General features: G+C 48.2%; 1 protein-coding gene across 1 annotated transcript in view; it reads left to right on the forward strand.

Moving 5' to 3' along the window:
- The first annotated feature begins 4,461 nt into the window (after positions 1-4,461).
- The window catches only part of RFC2 (replication factor C subunit 2), a 57,836-nt gene continuing 39,758 nt past the window's right edge, over positions 4,462-22,539 (forward strand). The window contains exons 1-2 of the mRNA XM_078679437.1: positions 4,462-4,689; positions 22,027-22,096. Of these exons, the coding sequence (XP_078535563.1) occupies positions 4,547-4,689; positions 22,027-22,096 (213 nt within the window). The 5' untranslated portion in view covers positions 4,462-4,546. The remainder of the gene's footprint in view (positions 4,690-22,026; positions 22,097-22,539) is intronic.

Raw genomic sequence — 22,539 nt, forward strand, 5'->3', positions numbered from 1 at the left:
GCGGCAGGCACGCCCCTCTGCATCCTCTGCGTGGTGGCCACCTGCCGTTGGAGCTGCACATCTGCCGAGGTGTGCTGCGCTCTCCAGAGGCAAGGTTGGTCAGTGATGCTTCACTGTCCTTCACTTTTTCCACAAACTTTTTGTGATCAGCTCAGAGGATTTTTTCGTCTGTAGTGAGTGTTCCTAAGCGTAGGGCAATGGCAGCCCTGGACTCGTGGTTTTCATTCAAGTTTATATCTAGCCTATCCGGAGGGGGTCCCACCGTGGTAGGAGAGATACAGTCATCTGTGAAGCAGGCAGGCGAGCTATCTGATCTGGTAGACTGCGTTTGATGGAGATCACAGGGGCGAGCAAATTTGCCCCTCTTGGGGCCCATGACAGCAGTTCTTGAAGCTTCCAGTGGTTGGTTCTGGGCACCTGTAGCAGCTGGGTGGCCTAGCAGTTGTTGCTGTTAGGTTGCAGGAATGGCAGACAGCTGGGCAGCGTAGCCCAGGAGGATGAGGGCTAAAGGACCCCAGGGCACGCAGTCACACCGGGGCACACAGACAGTGCTTAATTTGTGCCGGTGCTTTCGGTGCTCGCACCGGCACTTATTTGACAGGGCCGGGGCTATTGCATTTCGCCCTGCCTGGCCTGAAGTCAACCCTGCCAAGTACCGCGTATGAGGGATTAGACTAATGCATGTATTTGCTGGTGTCTGCATCACCACACTAAAATGCATAAATCACACGTTTACATTTACTTGAATTAAATGTGCAGTGAAGCGCTGCGGCCTGCACATAATTAAAAACGGTGGTTCTGCTGCATCCCCAGGCAATATATATTAAGCTGACTCGGAGCTCACAACTGATGGCCTCAGGGGATTGGCTAAATCGTTGCTATGGTGAGCTTTTTATTGAACTGTGTCTTTGACATATTGTTTTCGAAATGGCCGGACCGGATATAAAAAAAACAAATCTGCCTTGTTGAGGACCGACCTCAGCCTCTGGGACAAGTAGATCCGGTGCATTCCCACCTGAAGGGGGAGACAGAATCTTCTCTGCACGGGCCGGCCACAACTCATGTGGATTACCGGAAAGTGGTGCTCTTCACAACCCAGGTTGGTTAGTGTGTTCATTGCCACCACCTGGCCTACCTACTGCTGCAGCAGGCCCTGGGCATCGTGATTTCACCAGCCCCTCAGGCCTCTGTTGTGGCTGGCGCAGGCCGAGGCAGCACTCTTGTCATGGACACTCCTGTCCTCCAGGACTTACAGAAGTTCGGCAGCCTCTTCAGTCCTCAAATGTGTGACAGACGCAGTCACAGACACTGACTGTCACAGAAAGGCTCTGGTTGGTGTGGGCTGCGGCTACAGGATATTTTTTGTTCAGATTCCTGGCGTAGCCAGCCAGAGCCACCAGGTATTGCTGCTGCCGCCACAGGAATTAAAGTAAGGAACATCCGTGACCACATTGACATATGCTGCCCTCCTCTGCTCCTGGAGGATTGCTGGGGGCTTTTCCCGACTCGGTGAGAAAAGGAGCAGAGTGTCTACAGGCCCAGGTCACGGCCTTGAAGACAGTGTGTCATTCCATGCCCTCTCAGTGTGACTTAAATCTACAGCTACATATTACATGCTACGCAGCACGCTACTGTCTGCAGAGGAGAGGGTCAGCATCATCTCTATCACAGGGGCAGCTGGCCCTCTACGGACAGGTAACTAACTCCTGTCTTCTGCACATCATCTTGGCAGTCAGAGCAGCTGTCTGCAGTGAGTGACTCCAAAGACTACAGCTACAGCGACAATCCCGAGGCAGCAGAGCAGGCATTATTTACCCACCACTGTCAGTGACTCCTTGGTAAGTCAAAGATAACGTGGTAGTTAATTTTCCTGCAGGAGAGAGGCCAGATTTTTGTCTAGGGCAAGTTTTAACTCACCAGTAACAAAGTGGGTTAACATGCTTACTGGAAAGAATGTGTATTTTGCATATCACATAACTGTATTTTATTTTTATGTGGAAAGTTCAGTGGGTTTCTGCTTTTGTAGCAGGGACCCTTTGGTTACTTGCAATTCATAAATTACATCCCTAGTCCACACAGTGACCTGAAAACTGTCATTAGCTAGTTTGAGTAGAAATACATTCTTATTAGGAAAGACAACCCCAATTAGTGTGGTACATTTTAAACCCTGATTTTGTGCTTTTCCAAACTACTCTTAAAATATAATACCTACCTAGTATGGATGACGTGATTCTACACCTTGTTGTCATCCTCATTAGTTTATTTAACATTTTCTTGGATGATTCATTGTTTCTGTATAATGTGTCTGTGGTATCAAGTGCTCTGACACCCTGGACTGGTATGAGCAGCACGAAAAAAACAAGCATTTGCAATGAATAGGTCTCGCATACACACGAATCTGAGATATTGGCATTGTAAAGACATTGCCTTTTATTTATGTTTTGGGTTTTAAAACATAAATAAAAGACATTGTCATTTACAAAACTAATAGCTTAAACTGTGAGGTTAGCTAACAGAAGGTGGCCCAAATGGCCGTCAGGGGCGGTCCCAAAGGAGGGCCAGTTTTCAGGCAGCCCCACCCCGGCTTGTTCTGGTTCAGTTCCCTGAAGTCGGGCTGGGGTGAGGGTACAGCGATCTCTGTTTACAACTGTAACTCTCCCCCTTCCTACGGGCTGGCCCGCCCCTGAGACAAGCATGGCCATAAAAACAGGAACCCGCTGAAAAGAACAAGCAAACCGCAAGGCATGCACGCGGGACGAAAAATAGGGCAAACAAGTGTGTGACAATATACTGGTCAGCTCGAGCTTGCACCCCCCCGCGTCACACACCACAATTCCCCCTCATTCTTACAAACCTACAGACCACAATGCTTCCCCCTCGCCTCAAGTCTCACAAACCTACAGAGCACAATGCTACTAATGAGGGGGGATGGGGATAATACAGTACTTGCACTATTTGAGTCACAAGGACCCCCTCGGAACATCACTAGTGTGGGGGTGATGATCACAGCACCCCTGGAATCGCGCCACACACTGGCACAGCTCTACATATTACTGTAGCGCCGCATGCTCTGTGTAAGAGAATGCAGGCGCATGGTAACTCCAAAATAAATTGCCTCAAGGCGCTACGAACTCTGAGGACTGGGCGCATTGGGGACGTGGAGGGCGGAGGCTGCGTGGTTTTATCCCTACGCACCTCCACAAAGAAGGCACGCCGGGACTCAGTGACCAACTTTTCAACTTCCTTCTCTGTCAGCAGAAAGCTTAGAGGTCGTGGCCAAAGTGCAGGAGTGGAGGAACGCCTCTTCTAATTTGTTATAGTACAGAGTGAGGGGGATGACCTGCGGGTTATGTGAGCAAAATAAATAGCAATATCAGCATGTGTGGCAAGCAGAGTTATTGGGGGTTGACTGCAGTGCTGGGTTTACTGACGCGGAAGAGATGCTGCAGCAGAACAACGCCTTCTGGAGGGAACGATGAAAAGGGAGCTGGCCACTTTGAGGCAGGGCTTTCAAGCTGCGAATCCTGTGAACTTCTCATCACTAACAGGCCACAAACAGATCTGTTTACTCCCCGTTCCTGCTGTCACCCGCAATCGGGTGGGGGGGTTTATGTGCTGTGCGTGGGGGTACCAGAGCCCCACACAGCCCCTACTGGCCTCTGTTGGCCACCCAGTAACAGTGCTGGGCTACGAATGGGGCAGCAGTTGCGTGGAATGTCCGGATTCTTGAAGGGGAGGGAGGGAAAGAGAAAGTGAAAGTGCACGATGCACGGGCTGTGCAGCCGGTTTCTCTGCTGAAGGGAAACTGGAGGTGGCACGCGCCGACAGGAGATGTGCACATCTCCTGTCTGCGCGTGCCACCTCCTGTCCCCCTTCCAGCACCAAGCGGCGACAATAGTCTCGATAGCGAAACAGCGCATGTGCTGCTTTTGTAGCGAGACCTAAAATGAAATGTTTGTGAGAGGAACTATGGAGATAAGGGCCACTGTAGGTGAGTGATGGTAAGGGAATCCGTGGTGGGCGGAGCATATAGAGAAGTAGGTTGGGCCAGTGGAGGAATTAGGTGGAGCCGGCGGACGTGGGTGTGGTCTCCTAAATAAATTTTTTAACACCTGCACTTAATATTTTACAAATTAAGCACTGCTTGGCTTTGATGGGCTACTCGCGCATGAACATGGGACACTTGAGAGGTGTGATACATGGAGTGCTAAACACAAATTGTGCGTCTAGACTTAACATTTACCCGTTATTTTCCTGCAAAATGCTACGGTTCCGCCGCTTACATACCTTCACCATTGGTACCGGCGTGGGTGTGCCATTGTCGGCCTTTGAAAATGTCAAGAAAGTAGTACTCCGCTGTGTTACCCACACCTAACATGGGCTCTTCTTTGAGATGCCTTGTTGATGTTCTCGGTCTAGTGTCCAAGGTGCTTTACGCACGCCGGCCTGACGTTCTCAAGCTGTCACTGAGTCTGCGTAGTGGTGTGTTGATGGGTGACGTGCGCACGCTGCGTTGAACGCGCCGGCGGGAAGTCTGGAAGCAGGGATGGATGCCGAGGAGATGGAGACGGGTCCCAGCACTGCCCCGTCGGAGGCACCAGTGACCCAACAGAGTAAAGCGACGCCAGCCACAGCTACTCCCGCCGCCTCCGGGAGCAAGGGCACTTCCGGTTCATACGAGTTACCCTGGTAAGAATGAAGCTGGAAGTGCCAAGATAGACACTGGGCATAGGGGCCAGGCAGGGCATCGGCATGGGCACTTTCAAGGAGCGCATAAGAGGCACCATTATAAAGATAAGCGGGGGGAAATCGTTCGCAAGAGGGGTGGTGGATAGCGAATGTAGGGGGTAGTGTACTTGGGGGGGGGGGGGGGGGGCTAGGAGGAACTGGGGCCAAAAGATTAAAGCTCTAAGTAGCCTTGGGCTGAGCACCAGGATCAGAGAAAAGGATGCACCGTGCTAGCGGGCGAGGGACAATTGACTAGAGTAGTCTAGGAAAACTAATCCCAGTGTGTACGTTGATTGTTGTTAAGAATAACTCAGTGCTGGAATTTGGAAATATCCCCGAAACTGCAAACTGAGTGGATGGTTATTTCTACAGAAAGGGGGCGGTTACACGAGGAATGTTAAATGACAGGCATCCTATGCATTATGTTTTTACACACTCTGACCCTAAAAAATATTGGCACCATGGAGCAGAAACCTCAGGAAAGTTATTTCTTCTTAATTGGTCACCAGTAAAATGTATTTTAATATCGCTTAATACACCCAGTGAAGAGATCTACGTTGCTGGGTATAATGCTGTTAAGGTAACTAAATTACTTTGCATTGTGTCATATAAATGTTTGCTAGTGTAATTGCGCACACGCGTACCTGATATTCCTACAGAACGCACCTTTTTACCAATATGGAAAGCTTTAGTCAAACTTTTAAAACTCAGTTTATCACTTGTGAACTGACATCAAAATGTGACATTGCTTAAGCTGAGTTGTGCTTCATTTGAATTGCTGCCTTTTCCAGCAGGGCATTCAGCTTTGACAAAAGGGATTAGTGATTGTCGATGGATTGCTTCCTTTCCACCTGGCTTGCGCTTTCTGCAGACTGCAGCTTTGCTTGGTGTAGCACATTTAAAGTACATCAGCTTCATGAATGTGTCCTGGTGTCTATGCGCAGCATCGGGAGACAGTCAAGAAGATTCAGTGGGACTGGGTTATATCTAAGGCTCCCTGTTTTCCATTTTTACGGACATTTACAGATAAATACAGACAGAAAACAATGTGTTTTCTGTCTGCATTTATTTTTAAAAGTGGATAAATACAGAAAGTTGTGCTCTTTTTAAGTGACTCTCTCAACCGCTAGTTGACACCCTGCGAAATCTCCATCGGAACACCACTGCAAGTGTAAGGTATAGCCAAGAGGGCAAAAAGACCGATCCCTTCACTTGCAACAGTGGAGTAAGGCAGGGATGTATCCTTGCGCCCTTTCTTTTTTCGATTTACATTAACTCGTTGGAAAAAGATCTTCTCAAACTCAAGGTAGACTCACCCCAAATTGGTCATCGTGCAGTGCCTGTACTACTCTACGCCGATGACGCGGTTCTGCTTGCCAGAACCCCTCTAGGACTACAAAAACTGATTGACGGGTTCGTCAAGTTCATGGGCAAACTGGACCTGGCGACAAACCTGGAAAAGTCCTATATTATGTCATCTGGGCAATCTACAAAAGGGACCTTTACCTATCACATTGGGTCACACAAAATTGACCAGGTCAAGACCTTCACGTACTTGGGGGTACTATTTGATCATGACCTCACGTTCAAACCTTTGATAGAAAAGCATACCACGAAATTGGCAGCCTCAGTAGGAGCCATTATGGGGTATGGGCATAGACTAGGGAAATGGTCCCCGGAACAAATATTGAATTTATACAGGTCAATCTGCTGCGCGAAAGTATCCTACGGGGCTGAAGTGTGGGGCTTCTTGGACAAAAAAGCACAACTGCTTCAGATAGAAGAAAACAAATTCTTGAGAAGAATTTTGAGAGTCCCCCAGAGTGTATCGGCCCACATTTTGCATGAAGAACTAGGAGAAACCTTCATAGAGGATAAGATTAAAATTAAACCTCTCTTGGCATGGGTTAAAGTATGGACCAACCCGGAGGCGGCTCTAACAAGACAAATTATTGAGGACTGCCTTAAAAGAGACAAAGGTCACACCATCCCCTGGCTGAAATATGTCAAGAAGTCGTTAACAGAGATCGATTGCATTAACTTCTTTACATCCCCTGACTCTCTAACTTCGGAGAGCAAGTCCTTGGTGAAAAAACTCTTCCTCACACAGCTGAAGACAACAAGGGCAGAGAAAGAAAATCACAAACCCACCAATCTCTCTTATAATGAACTTACTGTGAAGCAGGGCATGGAACCTTACTTGAGGGTCATGTACAATGCACAGGACCGCTATTTTATGACTTGCTTCAGACTTAATATGTTACATCATCTCCTTGCGGTCCCAGCTGGATTCACCCATACAGTGGAGGAGAAGGGTCCCTGCGGCTGCGATCGTAGATCTCCGCAGGATACCCTTCACCTTGTGTTATTGTGCCCATTTTATACTATGCCAAGACGTAAGTTTCTTGTGGGAATCCTGAAAGATTTAAAGTTCAAACACTCAAGAGGGGCCTTGAGGTTCCTACAGGAAGCAGAGGACGCTTATACCTTGTTCTGCACCATAAACTTCATCCGAATAGCAATAAGACTGAGGAACACTAGAGAAACTGGCCCCTAATACGCCTTGAACATTTAAAACTTTAAATCCCTAGCACCTTTTTCGATGCCAGATATTTTTAAATATTTATACCCTTTTATATAGAAAATTACTTTTTGCTTTTTAAAAACATTTTGTGTGTATTTTTGTATTTGTGCTTTTATGGTGTCTTTTTAAGAACCGAATAAAGTTTATATATTGATATTGATATTGACTCTCCATGCTGTCTTTGATTAATTATAGGCCTGCAGCTGAGAATATAGCGGCATGGAAAATTACAAAACAGAATGAATTTCTTCAAATAATGGCATATGTCAACATACATTTATGGTATAATGCTAGTATTTACCAGTGGATGTACTGGTGTGTAATATTTGACAGCTTAAACAGCTATAACACAACAGACCTCAAATTATGAGTGTGCGCCTATCCGTTAAATAAATATGGAAATATACAGTTTTTCATCTTCATTTATACGCAAAACACAAAATAAATATGGATAAATACATATAAAATGGGCAAAAAATAAATAAGGATAAATACGGACAGAAATGTTGAAAAAATAAATACCATAAAACCGGGAGCCCTAATTATAATCCCAATTCTTGCTTGGGTAAAGCTGATGAACCATAATCTGGCTAGCTCTTAGTCTATTCCAGCAATTTTTTTATTTTTTATTTATAAAGTTTTGTATAGCGTGAACATGACTCTGGACGGTATCCTCGTGCTTCACATTATAGAATAGTATAGGATAGGTGGGATACAGTTGTAGGAGGAAAATAATCATTACATATATGGGAATAGCATGGTAAAGCTGGAGTTCACAGTTGCGCAACAATGTAGCCATCATAATAGACCCAATGTATTTTAGAGCGAAACTTGTTTGTTAGTATTGTTTTAACTTCCGTTTTGAATGAAGCTGTAGATGAGATTCGACGGACAAACGTTGGCAGCGATTTCCAAATCTTCAGGGTGATGCCCGAGAAGGCTCTGTAACTCGTTCTCTTTTTGTGGAAAATCTGTGGTTTCAGAAGCAGTGAACTTGCACTTCGTTCAGGTCTGCCTCCTCCTGATAACTCTAGCTTTTGTGCCAGATATATTGGGTCTTGAAATGTGATGCAATAAAGTGACAGGATTGCACAGTGAATTAGAACACTCATAACTAACCAATTCAGAGATCTGCTGATATTCACTTTGAATACTGGTATAGCTGGCTCAGCCATCCGTCCTTTTGGGGTTGGTAAATTGCGCACTAATAGTAATACCTTTTATTTACAGTTCCTTGAACTGACAGTTGTTATGAAGTTCTGCATACAACTATTAATACAGTGCTGCTGAATAGTTAGCAAACTTGAATGTTGCTGCATACACACATTTGATGAGACTGCAAGGGGCTTTTTTCAGTGCCATGTCGGTCCCCGGGAGGGAAAGCTAAGCCGTGTCCAGGGTCCAAGCCAAGGAGAGCATGAGGAGTGTCAAAGGAGTTTGCTATGTGAAATTATAAGGGGGCTGTGACTCAGGTTTGTGATGGGTTTAGCAAATGAGGAATAGTGTTATGAAAGTAAGGGAAAATCACTAAGTGAATGGCATTGGACCCAGTGATAAGGAGACACAGGTGCCGATTTACTCCACATTCATCTACATTTTTGGTCTGACAAATTAGCATGTTAAGTGTTGTGATCTTTATGAACTGATTTTAAAGGCTCTATTAAAGTTCTTGAAATGGACTTGATGTTGTGTAGATATTTTCGAAGTGTTTGTCAAGCGGCTATTAAAAACAGTTGTAGAGTTAAGGTTTTTGTGAAAAATATATTAGTACTTTCTACATTTACCATGCGTGTGACAGATGATAAATCAGGCCACAGCATTTTATATGGTTATGATCTTGTTCTAAATTTACCAACAGTTGGAAGGCAATATTACCAAGATTGATTTGGCCGAACTTTAAACCGAATTCAAAGATGACTTGACTGATTACATGTAGGTGCAAATTCCATGCAGAGATTTCTGGTGGCCAAAATTGCTGTTAACGGTTGGTATCTTGCATGGAATGTCATACACTAAGAATTAGGCTCTGCAAGAGTGTCTTAAAAAAGATAAAAGGCACATCCTGTATTGCATGCCTTTTTCAGAATGTTGAGAAATGGATAGAATAAAGTGTGTGAAAATTTGTAGCAAGGCCAAAGTAACCGGTGGCTTGTCAGTATCACAGGGAGCTTTACCTCACCAAGTTTGAATTGAAAGTGTTGGAGACTGTAGACCCAACCTGTTTGGACAGACTAGATGGAATTAACACCACCATAGAAAGTTCAGGTTGTCTTCTGATAAATAGATGTGGGATTGGTGTGTAGTTTTCTTTTTCTGCCTGCAAAGTGAGAGGAGTTTAAAAAAATATATATATATATTTTTCAGTTTACACAACATAAACAAGAACACCCAATTGGCATCATTACAGTGTATGTATACAGATCGATGACCTCATTATCGGCACTAAGGACTGTAGGCAGCATCAAGGGAGGAACGTACTCATGGGGAAGAAACACAATAACAGACAAGTAAAACATCGTGGGGAAGTAGCAAAGCCAGGCACATCTGTAGGTGGTGAATATCCCTAGTGGCCACCCCCTCCCTCACCATCAGACCCCGACCCAACTGGTGTACTCAACCCACCGCCCTCACTATCAGACTTGTCATGGGAGGAAAGCTCCCCTTCTGCTAGCCCTTATGCACACATGACTCGCCAGGCGAGTAAGTCGTCCTGCAGTTTCTCGTCCCTACGAACGAGTTGCATGTGAGTTTCCTCAGCCAGGGACCACTCCCGGACATCCCTAAGCCAAATGGGCACCTCTGGAGCCCTCTGCCCTATCCAAGTAATCGCCACTCTGCGTCTGGCGAGCACCAACATTAATTGTAAGAGTTTATATGAGAGCTTCCTTTTCTTGGGTCTGGAGACTAACGCATGTAGACAATGCAGGGGGTCCATCGCTATCCGAAGGCCTGTAGCTGTGACTATGCGTTCCACCACCCTCACCCAGAAACGCCTGACCAAATGACAGTCCCAGGCTAAGTGTAGGAAGCCTGCTCCCTCTGCGCTTCATCTAGGGCATCCATCTCCTCTATCCCCAGAGAGACGCCTCAGGGAAATTGGGGTTAGGTAGGTGCGGTGTAAAAAATTAAAGTGTATCAGTTAAGGTCACGTGCAAAGCACGCTTTTGTGCGTGAGGGAGCCCATGCGCTTCCACTGCTCCTGTTCCAGTGTAGCGCCGAGGTCTGCCGCCCGGGACGTGGGCACCGGGGGGCGGGGGGGTGGAATCCTGTTTCATGGCCTTATACAGAAGAGAGATCAGTTTGCGCCCCTTGCCGCAGGAAAGAAGGATGTCCAAGGTGTGAGTCAGTGGTGGTGCGTCCGGGTACTGGTGCCAGGTAACCTTCACCACATCCTGTAGTCCCCGATAGTGCAAGTATTGTCCCCTCCCCAGGCCGAAGGCCTCTTCGGCCTGCTCATAAGTGAGCAAGACCACTGACTCATTGTCAGTGAAATTGCTCTCCCACCCTCGCAGCTCCACCATTAAGTGAGGTGCCCCTGCACTCTTGAGTGTTGGTGATCGAGGCCCTGCTCCACCCGCAGGTTTCCCTGCGCCTCATCCCTGGTGGTCCAGTGGACCTCTGTCTCCTTTCTCTCACTCTGCTCCATCACTCGGTTTTCTACTCTTTCTATCTTTCACCTTTCTGCACCTTTCTGCATCTCTGCTCTTTTGTGCCTTATTTCTGCCCATTTTCCCTTTCTCTCCCTCTGCTCCTTCACTCGTTTTCTCTCGTTTTTCTACCCTTTCTATCTTTCACCTTTCTGCACCTCTGCTCTTTTGTGCCTTATTTCTGCCCATTTTCCCTTTCTCTCCCTCTGCTCCTTCACTCGTTTTTCTACCCTTTCTATCTTTCACCTTTCTGCTCTTTTCTGCATCTCTGCTATTTTGTGCCTTATTTCTGCTTATTTTCCCTTTTTCTTTATCCCTTCTTTCCTCCCTTTACCTTTCCCCGCCACTGCTGCCCCCGCGGCCCCTCCCCCCCAGGGCGACCGGCCCAATCCAGCTCCCCTCCCCGCTCCCGCCTCCCAGCTGTCCAGCCCTCCCCGACCCCTACTTAATGGCGGCCACTGCGCGGCCGCGAGCTGCGTGCGCGCCGCTGGTGCACTGAAGGTGCGTCAAAGGCAAGCACGTCTGCGACCCGTCCGCGACAAGCACCAGGAACCCTGGATCTCCGCCCCCGCCAACGCTACGACCCAGCAGCACTCCACGCACTCAACCCAGGCTGCAACAACAACTGCAAGCTAGCATCACCAGCCGACACCCATGGACCCTTCAGCTGTCACCGCTGCCGGCACACCTGCAGCACCGCCAAGAACACGGATCCAGCACAATCCGCCCACAAGAACACAACCGAACCGAAGACCCTGCAATGCATCCTCCTCAACGTCCGATCCCTCCACAAACACGCCACAGAAATCTGGGACCTACTTGATAGCACCACCCCGGACGTAGCATTCTTCACCGAAACCTGGACCAACACCACCTCGGGACCAGACATCGCCATCGCCATCCCCCAAGGATACAAGATCTCCAGGAAGGACCGCCCCACCCACCCAGGAGGAGGAATCGCCATCGTCCACAAATCCAGCCTCCGCCTGAGCACACTCCCTGACGAGTCCACAGAACTGATGGAACACCTTCACTTCAAAATACTGGCCAGCCCCACCGCCGCCCTCCGAGGAACCCTCATCTACCGACCCCCTGGACCCCGCGGACCCTTCGCCAACTCCATCACGGGCATTATCTCCCCGCAGGCCATTGCATCCACCAACTACACCCTGCTGGGAGACCTCAACTTCCACCTCGACAATCAACTGGACCCCAACACCACATGTCTCCTGGACAACCTCCACAACATTGGACTTCGCCAGATCGTGACCGAGCCCACGCACTCAGCAGGACACACCCTCGACCCCCTCTTCACTACTGGAAACTCCATCACCTTCAGCCACACCACCGAACTCCCATGGACCGACCATCGTTGCGTCCACTTCACCTTCAGAACACCCACCATCCACAGACACCAGCACCTGCTTCCACAAAGAAACTGGACCAAAATCACAGACGACCAGCTCACCTCCTCACTCAACAACTCCACCCCAACCATCGCGGAAAACGACGACCCCAACACTGCAGCCCGAACCCTGCATAGATGGATCTCGGACAGCACCAACACCATAGCCCCCCTCAAGAAAAACAACAATACCCGTAAGAAGAAAGCCAGATGGTTTACCACCAAACTTCGAGAATCCAGGCGCACATGCCGCCGCCTCGAAAGGCCTGGAGAAACATCAAATCCACAGAAGCCCACAACAACTTGAGAGCCGCCACAAACGCCCACCATCAACTCATCAGAGAAACGAGGAAAAAAGCGATTGAAGACAGAATCTCCACCCACGCACACAACAGTAAGGAACTCTTCAGCATCATCAAGGAGTTTGCCCAACCCACCAGCGAGTCTACCGACATCTCTCCCTCACAAGACCTCTGCGACAAACTCAGCACCTTTTTCCACCACAAAATCAAGAGCATCTACGACAACTTCGACGAAGACAACCAACACACTGAACCCTCACCAACCACCCCCGACACTTGGAAACCAGCGATTGATGACTGGACAGCCCTCACCACCGAAGACACACTGAAGACAATGAAGTCAATCCACTCAGGGGCCCCCACGGACCCCTGCCCCCACCACATCTTCAACAGAGCCGCCGACACCATCGCACCCAAGCTCCGCCACACAATCAACCGCTCCCTGGCGACTGCCTCGTTCCCCCGACGACTGGAAACACGCCGAGGTGAACCCCCTCCTAAAGAAACCCTCAGCGGACCCCACCGACCTCAAAAACTACAGACCCATCTCCCTGCTCCCGTTCCCAGCGAAAGTCATCGAGAAAGCCATCAACAGCCAACTCGCCACATTCATTGAAGAACACAACATCCTCGACTCCTCCCAATCCGGCTTCAGAAAAAACCACAGTACGGAAACCGCCCTCCTCGCCGCAACATACGACATCCGCACCCTACTGGACAAAGGAGAAACAGTAGCCCTCATCCTCCTCGACCTATCAGCGGCGTTCGACACAGTCTCCCACCGCACCCTAATACGCAGACTCTATGACGCAGGAATCCAGGACAAGGCCCTCGACTGGATCTGCTCCTTCCTCTCCGGCAGGACGCAGCGGGTCAGACTCCCCCCCCTTTCCTCTCGGACCCCACACCTACCACCTGCGGAGTCCCCCAGGGACCGGAAGAGGTGCCACAGATAGCGCAGGAAGGCCGTCGGCCCCCGAAGACTCCAGGCGGAGGGCGCCATAGTCTCCCACCGTGATTCGCTGTCTCTCCCCCTGGATGGTCCGCTGATGAATTTCTGCGCCTGTTACCGCGCCTCCTCGGTGGCCGTGTCCCCATGTACTCTGGGCACCCCCACGCTCACCCGGCGGGAGGGCATCTCCCCTAATCTCCAGCCACTCCCATACATCCTCCGGGGCGTCAAAGAAATGTGCTTTTCCCTGGGATATGACCTTAAGCTTGGCAGGGTAGAGTAACATGTAATGAAGATGTAGATCCCGAAGTTTTTGCTTAACGGCTAGGAAGGAGTCCCGCTCTTCCTGTACTTGGTGGGTATAGTCTGGGTAGATAGAAACTGGCATTTTCAAAGGTGAGGTTTGCCGTTTCCCTAGCCGCTTTCAGAATGCAGTCTCTGTCCCGCATATTCAGGATCTTAGCAATTAGGGCTCTCGGTGGAGCGCCTGGTCTCGGCGGCGGGACCAGCGCCCTGTGGTCCCGCTCTGTCACAAAGACCCCAGACAGGCCTGCGGGGCAGAGTGTCATGCAGTTCTCCAGGAATCGCTCCGCATTGCCCATCTCAGTGTTCCGGAATGCCAAGGACCCTGATGTTACTGCGGCGTGCCCTCCCTTCCGCATTTTCCGCCCTACGCTCCAGTGCCCCCGTCGTGGCGGTAAGCTGCGAGACTGTCTTCTTCAGGGAAGCCACCTCCCCTTGCAGCTGGACGATATCCCCATCCGCAGTCAAAACCTTATCCGCCACTTTCCTCAGGTCTGCCCGCAACAAGTTCACGTCAGTGGAGACTGTCTCTATTTATTTTTTTCTCCAGGGCGGAACGGGATCCCTATATCGCCTGCACGAGCTCTGCCCGGAAGGCTTGTCGGCTGCAGCTCGTCTGCTGCATCACTCTCCCCATCCAGACCCGTCTGACGCGTGATCCGCTGCGAGGTGAGGCACTGTGTGGTGTATTGCATTATGGTGTTAGGCTGAGAAGCGCGGGACAACCTGTCCTTACTCATCGCAGAAGCGTGAGGAGACCGCTCCGAGGCCCTTGAACGACGGAGGCGTTTCGAGGCAGCCTCACCCAATGCGCGCGCCTCTTTGGAAAGCCCGGGGAAATGTCACAGGTGCCCCACTGGATAAGAGCCCGGGGCTTACCCGCCGGGCGAGCGCAGGCCGCCTCTCTAGTCTCGTGCAGCTGTGGCCCCGCGTCCCCGTGGGCAGCCCGGAGCCACGAGCTCGAGCGCCGCCACCCCTCACTCACCACTGCGTCCTCAGAAGAGTCCCCGGGGCATGAAAGGTAGGGCCCTCCAGTCCGGGCTGCAGAGTCCGTGTTGCCATGCACCAGATGCTCTGTTGGGGCCAGAGACGATGCAGGTGCTCAACCCCCCTCAGAGAGCCCCCAAGGATATTGGGTGCCTCACCAGGACAGTAGATGGTCCGGTTTCAGCGTCCAGGCGTGGGGTGCCTCCACGAATGCTCTGAGTCTCGTTGGCAGCCACCCAGGAGCAATCGGGGGCCGAGACGTCCGCCCCCGTCTGGAATGAGCCGGCACCGGGCCCGGGCTCACCGCAGCCTCCCGTCTCCTCCTCCGCTCACCTGCGGGTGCCGGGTGTAATATGAGGGGGCAGCCCCTCGCAGGGGGTCCCCGATGACAGTGGGCGCCTTCCTTGCCGCTGCCACACGTCCAGGCAGCTCGCAGTAGGCGCCAGCTCTGGGCTTCACCCAAGGCAAGCCGCCACCCCGGTCTCGCGTAGGGCTGGCCCACCAGTCACGGGGGCCCAGCGGTGCACCAGTTGTCCGCGAGCCTCCGGTCCGGGCCACCGTTGTCTAGGGCACTCCCCCTGCACTCGGGGACCAGGGCACACCTCAGGGATACGGTCCGGACACCACTGCAAGCGGGATAAGTGCCGATGGTGACCCCCGAGATCCTCGCTGCCCCTCGTGTCGTCTGCCGTGTACCTGTAGAGGCCGGACGCGCTGTAGGAGCGTGTTTCTTCACGGGAGGCCCCCGATAGCCGTGGGCGCCTCCCTCGCCGCAACTCTTCACCCAGGGCAAGCCACGGCAAGCACCAGGACCGCATTTCACCTACGCCATCACAGGCCGCAGCCCCAGCCTCGTGTAGGGCCAGCCCACCACTCGCGGGACCCCCACGCTGCAACAGTCGTCTGAGAGTCTCCAGTCCAGTTCACCGCCGTCTAGGGCATTCCCCATGCCCCCCGGGGACCAGTGCACACCTCCGGGACCCTGTCCGGACACCACTGCAGGCCGGCTTTTTTCACGGGAGGCCCCCGATGGCAGTGGGCGCCTCCCTCGTTGCAGCAATTCACCCAGGGCAGGCCGCGGCAAGCACAGGACCCCGCTCCACCTACGCTGTCACAGGCCGCAGCCCCGGCCTCGCGTAGATCCTGCCCACCAGTCTCACGTCGCAGCGCCGCAACGGTCGTTTGCAGGTCGCCGGCCAGGAGCACCGCTGTTTAGGCTGTACCCCTCCTTTGCTGGAACCCACCCCCCCCCCCGCAAATCCGGTCCGAGCACCCTAAAAAAGGATAATAAACAGGATTTCAGTGCTGGCCTGTCTGGGGCTGAAGGAGCTCACGTCCTGTCGCCCATGCTGCTTGGCCATGCCCCAGTGAGAGGAGTTTTTAAAGTGAATTATGTGACGATCTTGCTTAGGTACAGGGAATGTGAAAGGGAAGGTTTTCTTTTTCCACATTGTCATTGGTGTGCCATTGTAGTATTATCATTAATAATCAAGTCTTTGCAACATTAATGGCCATTTCAGTGGAACATAGTCTGTCTGGAAATACCGATGTGTTATCACAGAATGCTTCAGTTACATTGAAAAATCGCCCATCCTAAATGTCCATTAAAGGTAGGTGAGTTGCGCAACTGTTGTTCTTGAAAGGGCTCATGATTCTTAAAAGTTTAGTAACCACTGTCCTTGGAAAAATAGCACAAGAAAAGTGGAGGTAACCGGAATCAAAATTGGCTAAATAATTACAGACTTGAGAGGGGTAAACCGGCAAAAGTGGTATCCGAAGAAGGATTTCCCGATTTTTGGAGGTAAACTGTCAGCGGAGGAGATGTAATTAAGAAAAATAGTGTTTCTGGAGATTACTCAGCCTCCAAAAATGGATTTTACTCTACATTAGTGCACATCTCAAAATAATCATGTTGTCAAGTAGGGATTTCAGCAACTTCAAGGAGAGCTACATCTATAGAAGGTTAATTGCAGACCATGGCAACAAAGATAAGAGGGAACCGAGAGTAGGAAGGGTGCTTCCCCAGTACTTCAGGTGACACTGGGGAAGCAGTACCAAAGTTGGAAGGTGTTCGGGCATTACCTCAGGAGGCACCGGGGTGGGAGGGAGGGGAGAAGGAAGACACCAAGTATCATGAAGTGTAGTAGAATCATCTCAAAAAGGACTTCCATTTTTCTATAGGGGCACAATTAATTAAACTAACGTGGCAGTACAACAGGGCTATATGTGAGGGAGTCCTGTCGAATTGTGTGGGTCATCACTGTGGAGGTACAAAGGCACACTAACAACAAGCATTTGCAATGCAATAGGTCTCGCAATTACGCAAGTTTGAGCTATTGGCATTCTAAACGACAATGCCTATTTTTGGTGCTTTTTAAAAAACATAAATAAATAACATAAATAAACACAAATAAAAGGCGTAAATGCGATACCGATTGTATTGCAACTGGTCTCGCATTTACCAGAGTTTGAGCTATCGGCATTGCAAATGACAATGCCTTTTATTTATGTTTTTGTTTTTGAAACATGAATAAAATGCATTGTTGTTTACAATGCTAATAGGTTAAACTTGCGTAAACGCGAGACCTAATGCATTGCAAATTCTTGTTTATTAATGCATTTCGACGGGCCGGTGGGAACACAGAGGGAGGGGGACAATTTCCTCGGACATATGTCAGTCTTGTGTCTTACCTGCTTAAATACTGAGGCAGTGTTGCTTTTTTCTACTATGTTGAACTAAATATGTGCATTTCAGTGTCCTGCGGTACACATGGCTCCCCCAGCATTGCTACCTTCATACTGCAAGTCGAACAACACAAGCAGGAAGGGAACAAAGGAGAGATTCCTGTTGGTGCAGGCGCTGGGAGACACTATAGTGCTGTTGTCTGAAGTCACCGACCCCGATCTCCCTTCTTTTCGAAGTACAACCAACTACCACACAACACATACAAATAGGAGCTGCTCCGACAATGCACGCCTCTGCAAGTGGCAGGGACAGCAACTACACACAGACACAGACACACCCCAACGGGTCACACCCACAACACAGGGCTGCCAGCTACCAAACAACATGTAGCAGGGATGAGAACAAGTCCGCCTGCCCCTGCATCCCTCCCCTCCAGCCCTTTAATAAAGTTAAAGCGCGGTGTGTGCAGTCATTAATTCTTACTTTTCAACTACGGACACACCGTGCTTTCACTGCTGTGGCGTTTTCAAACATTAATTCGTACTTTTCAACAACGCCAACCTGGCAGCAGTGAAAGTGCGGTGTGTGTGCTGTTGAAAAGTAAAGAAGTAATGTTTGCAAACGTCACTGCAGTGAAAGCGCGGTGTGCGCACTGTTGAAAAGTAAGAATTAATGTTTGAAAAAGGCACCACATGAGGAGGAAAGGGCGGGTCTTAAACAAAGACATTTGCGCTGTTGAAAAGTAAGAATTAATGTTTGGAAACGTCTGTTTAAGACCCACCCTTTTCTCCTCATGTGGTGCATTTTTCAAACATTAATACTTACTTTTCAACTGCGCAAACACCACAGCAGTAAAAGTGCGGTGTGTGCGCTGCTGAAAAGTAAGAATTAATGTTTACAAACGTCACAGCAGTGAAAGCGCGGTTTGTAAGTCACAGCGTCGTGGTTACTAAATACAAATAAAACGCATCCCATGAGGAGTTAGGTGAATAATAACCCCAAAAAAGTGCTTACGCACTAATTAGGGTGCCACGCTCCGAATAAAAGCAAATAAATAAATGAAGCGTGGCGTCCACATACAACTTAGAACATCGCGCTTCTCAGCCGGAATGACCAAAAAAAAGTTCTCACCCACTAATTAAGGAGAGAGTATCACGCCGCTAGTAAAACATCCAGTCCAGGTGAGTATGGCCTAAAGTTGGCAGGATGGCAACCAGGAGGGGCTACAGACACTATGTTGCAATCAACAAACTGGGTTTAACATAAAAACTGACGACACTGCCAATCAAATTTACAGGTGGGGGAAGAGACGAGGTCTGAATCCGTATTGATTCCAAGAGGCCCTCGCATGGCAAGAGCAATGCATGCGTGCTGCTAATGCCAGGCAAGACCTAAAAAGGAGTTTGCAGTCGTCTGGACAGCCTTGGGAGTGATATCAGGAGTGCTCTAGGGAGCACGAGGGAACAAACGGTGATTGAAAATATTAGTCCCTTGTCAGCCTTATATATTCCTTTAAATCTGTTCCGCTCTGACTGTAAAGGAAAGACGCTTCATTGTGAGGCTTTCTGCTGCTTTTTCCTTTAGTGCATTCTGTGCAGTATTTTGACAGTTGGTATTTTTTTCCCAATTGTTAGCTTTCCGGTGTAGAAAAAATATAGGAGGCAGTTCCACCAGTCCTAATGCTAAAGCTTCCCAGAAAGAGAAATTTGACACGCGCATTTTGTCATTTTTCCCTTCAGAGTCTTTGGCTTTATTTGTTATCCACAAATATTTTGACAACCAAGATGACCTTTTGGTGGCGCACTTGTACAGCGCAGTGGGCAATATAAGTTGCCTCCTGCTGCTTTCTGAACCCCTGTAAAGTCATGTTTGCATAATCTCTGAAAAAGGGGCAGTCGCTATCCACACTTTTGTCTGATGGTTAGTACTTTTAGGGCCTCATTTTATGGCATTTTGGTGTAGGGTGAACGCAGTAAGGCACTTTGCTGCGCTGCCCTATGTCAAAGTGAGAGGGCAGAAATGCACAGTTTTTAAGCAACACTCCTACATTCCTGTTCTTTCTGCTGATGCCATTTTGACAGTCTAGCGCCAACGTAGGAACCCTTGCACCATGGTGCAAGGGTGCCTATATTGCAGGCAGTATTGTTTTTGTGCAGGACGGTGCATCCTACTGCATAAACACTCCTAAGAGGAGTCTTCCTATTCTATGTGTGCTACAGAATGCAGCAAACACAGAAAGAGGAAAAAGCGAGGAGAAATGCATTTATTTCTCCTCATTACGCCTCACTTTAGGAGGCGTATGGATTTGACACTTCCCGAGGTTTACATCATTTTGTAAATCTGGGGCAGCGTAAAATTCCACGGATGTTGTGTGGTAAAACCCACCTTAACTCCCATGGAAAGCCTACCGGCCGCAGAGTAAGGTGACTGAGCGATTTGCGCTGCGTCGCCTCACTCATGATTTGAGGTCACTCAAAGCCATGCAGGGTGGCTTTGCATGGCTTCATTAATCTTTGATAGCCCAGTGTCACGCATGTACCACCTTACATGGTAATCAAGCGATGCTGTCATGTGGCTCAGTGAGGCCCAGGAAAAAACACAGCCATTTTAACATGTACACGTTTCTTAATTTGTTTTCTCTTCCATATGATGACTTTTGACAAGCATTTGCTTCCGTGATAGTGCAGGATTAGTCTATCTGAACCTACATTGCTTACAAAACCACTTCATAAATAATCACACCTTGAACATTTCGTACAAGGCCCTGACAATCATTGTGCAAATGTTATTTAGTCCATGAGGTGACATCGCTATCAAAGAGACAATAAACAATGTCAGCTCAGCTGAAGCATCTACTCTGAAGTAGGAATGCCATTGTTATGAAAAAACATGCACTTCTGTGCTAAAATTATAGCAGCACTCTGCTGTCATCACAAGGTCATCCCTGTGTTGGGGTTTCAGCTCAGCTGGTCACTGTGTATCCCTCTGTAAGGTTGGGTGTACAACTTGTGACCAATATGGGGTCCTAAATACCTTGCCTTCAGGTAATGGGGAGTTAGATCATCCAATAGGGTATTTTTGGAAGAGCATGCATCGGAGGCAACTTCGTTAGGGAACGCATAGTAGGAGTAAAATATCCGCCCTCAGTATTTATATGCCATCATGTACACTCTCTTTTAACACAATGGTGGATTCTCTTCACCGTCCTTATATTACTGATCACTTTTTTCAGCTTCTATTGATTAATGCAGCACATACATTTTATACAAGAATCATGATGGTTCAATAAATATTGAAAACACCGCTTTGTGTATTTCTTGAATATCTCTGAGAGAGCACAAGTGACTAGGCAAAAAGGTTCTAGATCTGTTACCAAAACTCCTGGGGGGCGGGCAGTGTTGTCATGTTCTGAAGTTGCCAAAGCGATTTGTTACCTTTCTAGGTTTCGGGGTACTTATGATGCCACTGTTAGCTAGCTGGTCTATAGAGCAACCTATCGTTGGGGGTTGCATAGAATCAGTCTTGCACCAATCCTAACATTTATTTTGTCCAACAGATGCGCTGTTCCCTACTGGAAAGTTGAATCTGTACGACAACTCGGGGCTCTCATAAATAGCTTCTAGTGTGTAATGGACACGATTCATTCCTGATGAACCTTTACAAAATAGATCTAGATGAAAACACTATATGAAAAAAGTGAGAAAAGCTGAAAGTATGAATGTACACATTTGGCTACTCGTAATATGACCGTGATTTGAAAAAGTGCGACATTTGAAATTTCTCAAATGCAAAAATAAAAATCAATATATTTTAATAATTTGTTAGACATGCATGGGTTTAAGAAAAACAAAGGTCTTATGGGTTAACACCATCCTCCTGAAAGTGAAAATGTTTTCTATTTTGGACAAAATTAAAAGAATTTTACGCTGACATTAACACCGGGGCTTGTTTGACCAGAAGAAGACTAATACTCCTCCTATTTAAAGGGACTTAGAGAAATAGTGACTATCATGGGGGGAGGGAGGGCTTCTTTGCACCATTGCAGTGACCTCAAACAATCTTTTACTCATGTACATGTAGCCCAAGAGCACCTTTCCTTGTTCCACATCATACCATCGACCACCTACCTCTTCCTTCAGCATCCACCTATTAATCTCCTAAATCACACACATTTCTATGGGGGACTTCCTTGGCCCATAGAACCTCTGACTGCATTGCCAGATGTTTTTGGCATTCTTTTCAAATATAAATTAGTTGCTGATGATATAACCGGTTTATTTTTTGAAAATGTTAATTTTGAAAATATATTATTTTTAACATTTCTATTGTCAATAACGGTTTCTCATCTTTCTTGGTATTTGTTTTTCTTTTCAAACGTTTTCATCTAATCCCATGCAAATACTTATAAGCAGTTCTTTCTTTTTTCCAATAGGGTGGAAAAATACAGACCAATAAAGCTACATGAAATAGTTGGAAATGAGGAGACTGTCAGCAGGTTAGAGGTGTGTAAATTACTTTTTTATAGATTTGAATTGTTTCCCATTTGTTGAAACCTGCTATGCTTATGGTAGTGCTTAGCTACATGTTTACAATGACTTGTGCTCTTGAAACTGTTGATATCTGGTGGGTCCTGTTTTGGATTTCATAATGACTTTCTCTCTTGTTATGAGCGTCCTGTAAAGGCAAAAATGTATTTGCATTTGTATAAATTTTGAAATCTAAATACATCATTTTCTAGTTTCAGACCTTTCTAACCAATTTCAAACCGGCTAGTAAGGGTTGTGTAATGATTTTGGGTTGGGAGCATTGCATGGAGTATCTTCATTTTTGTTTATTCATATCACCCAGACTCACAAATAAAAATACCTAAAACAATTATATTCTTTCAAAAAGATAAGAGGGGTTAATGCTGTCAAATTCCCTAATTACCTTCCTTATCCTTCCA

The sequence above is a fragment of the Lissotriton helveticus genome, chromosome 3_1 (assembly GCF_964261635.1).
Source record: "Lissotriton helveticus chromosome 3_1, aLisHel1.1, whole genome shotgun sequence".
In the NCBI taxonomy this organism is placed as follows: Eukaryota; Metazoa; Chordata; class Amphibia; order Caudata; family Salamandridae; genus Lissotriton; species Lissotriton helveticus.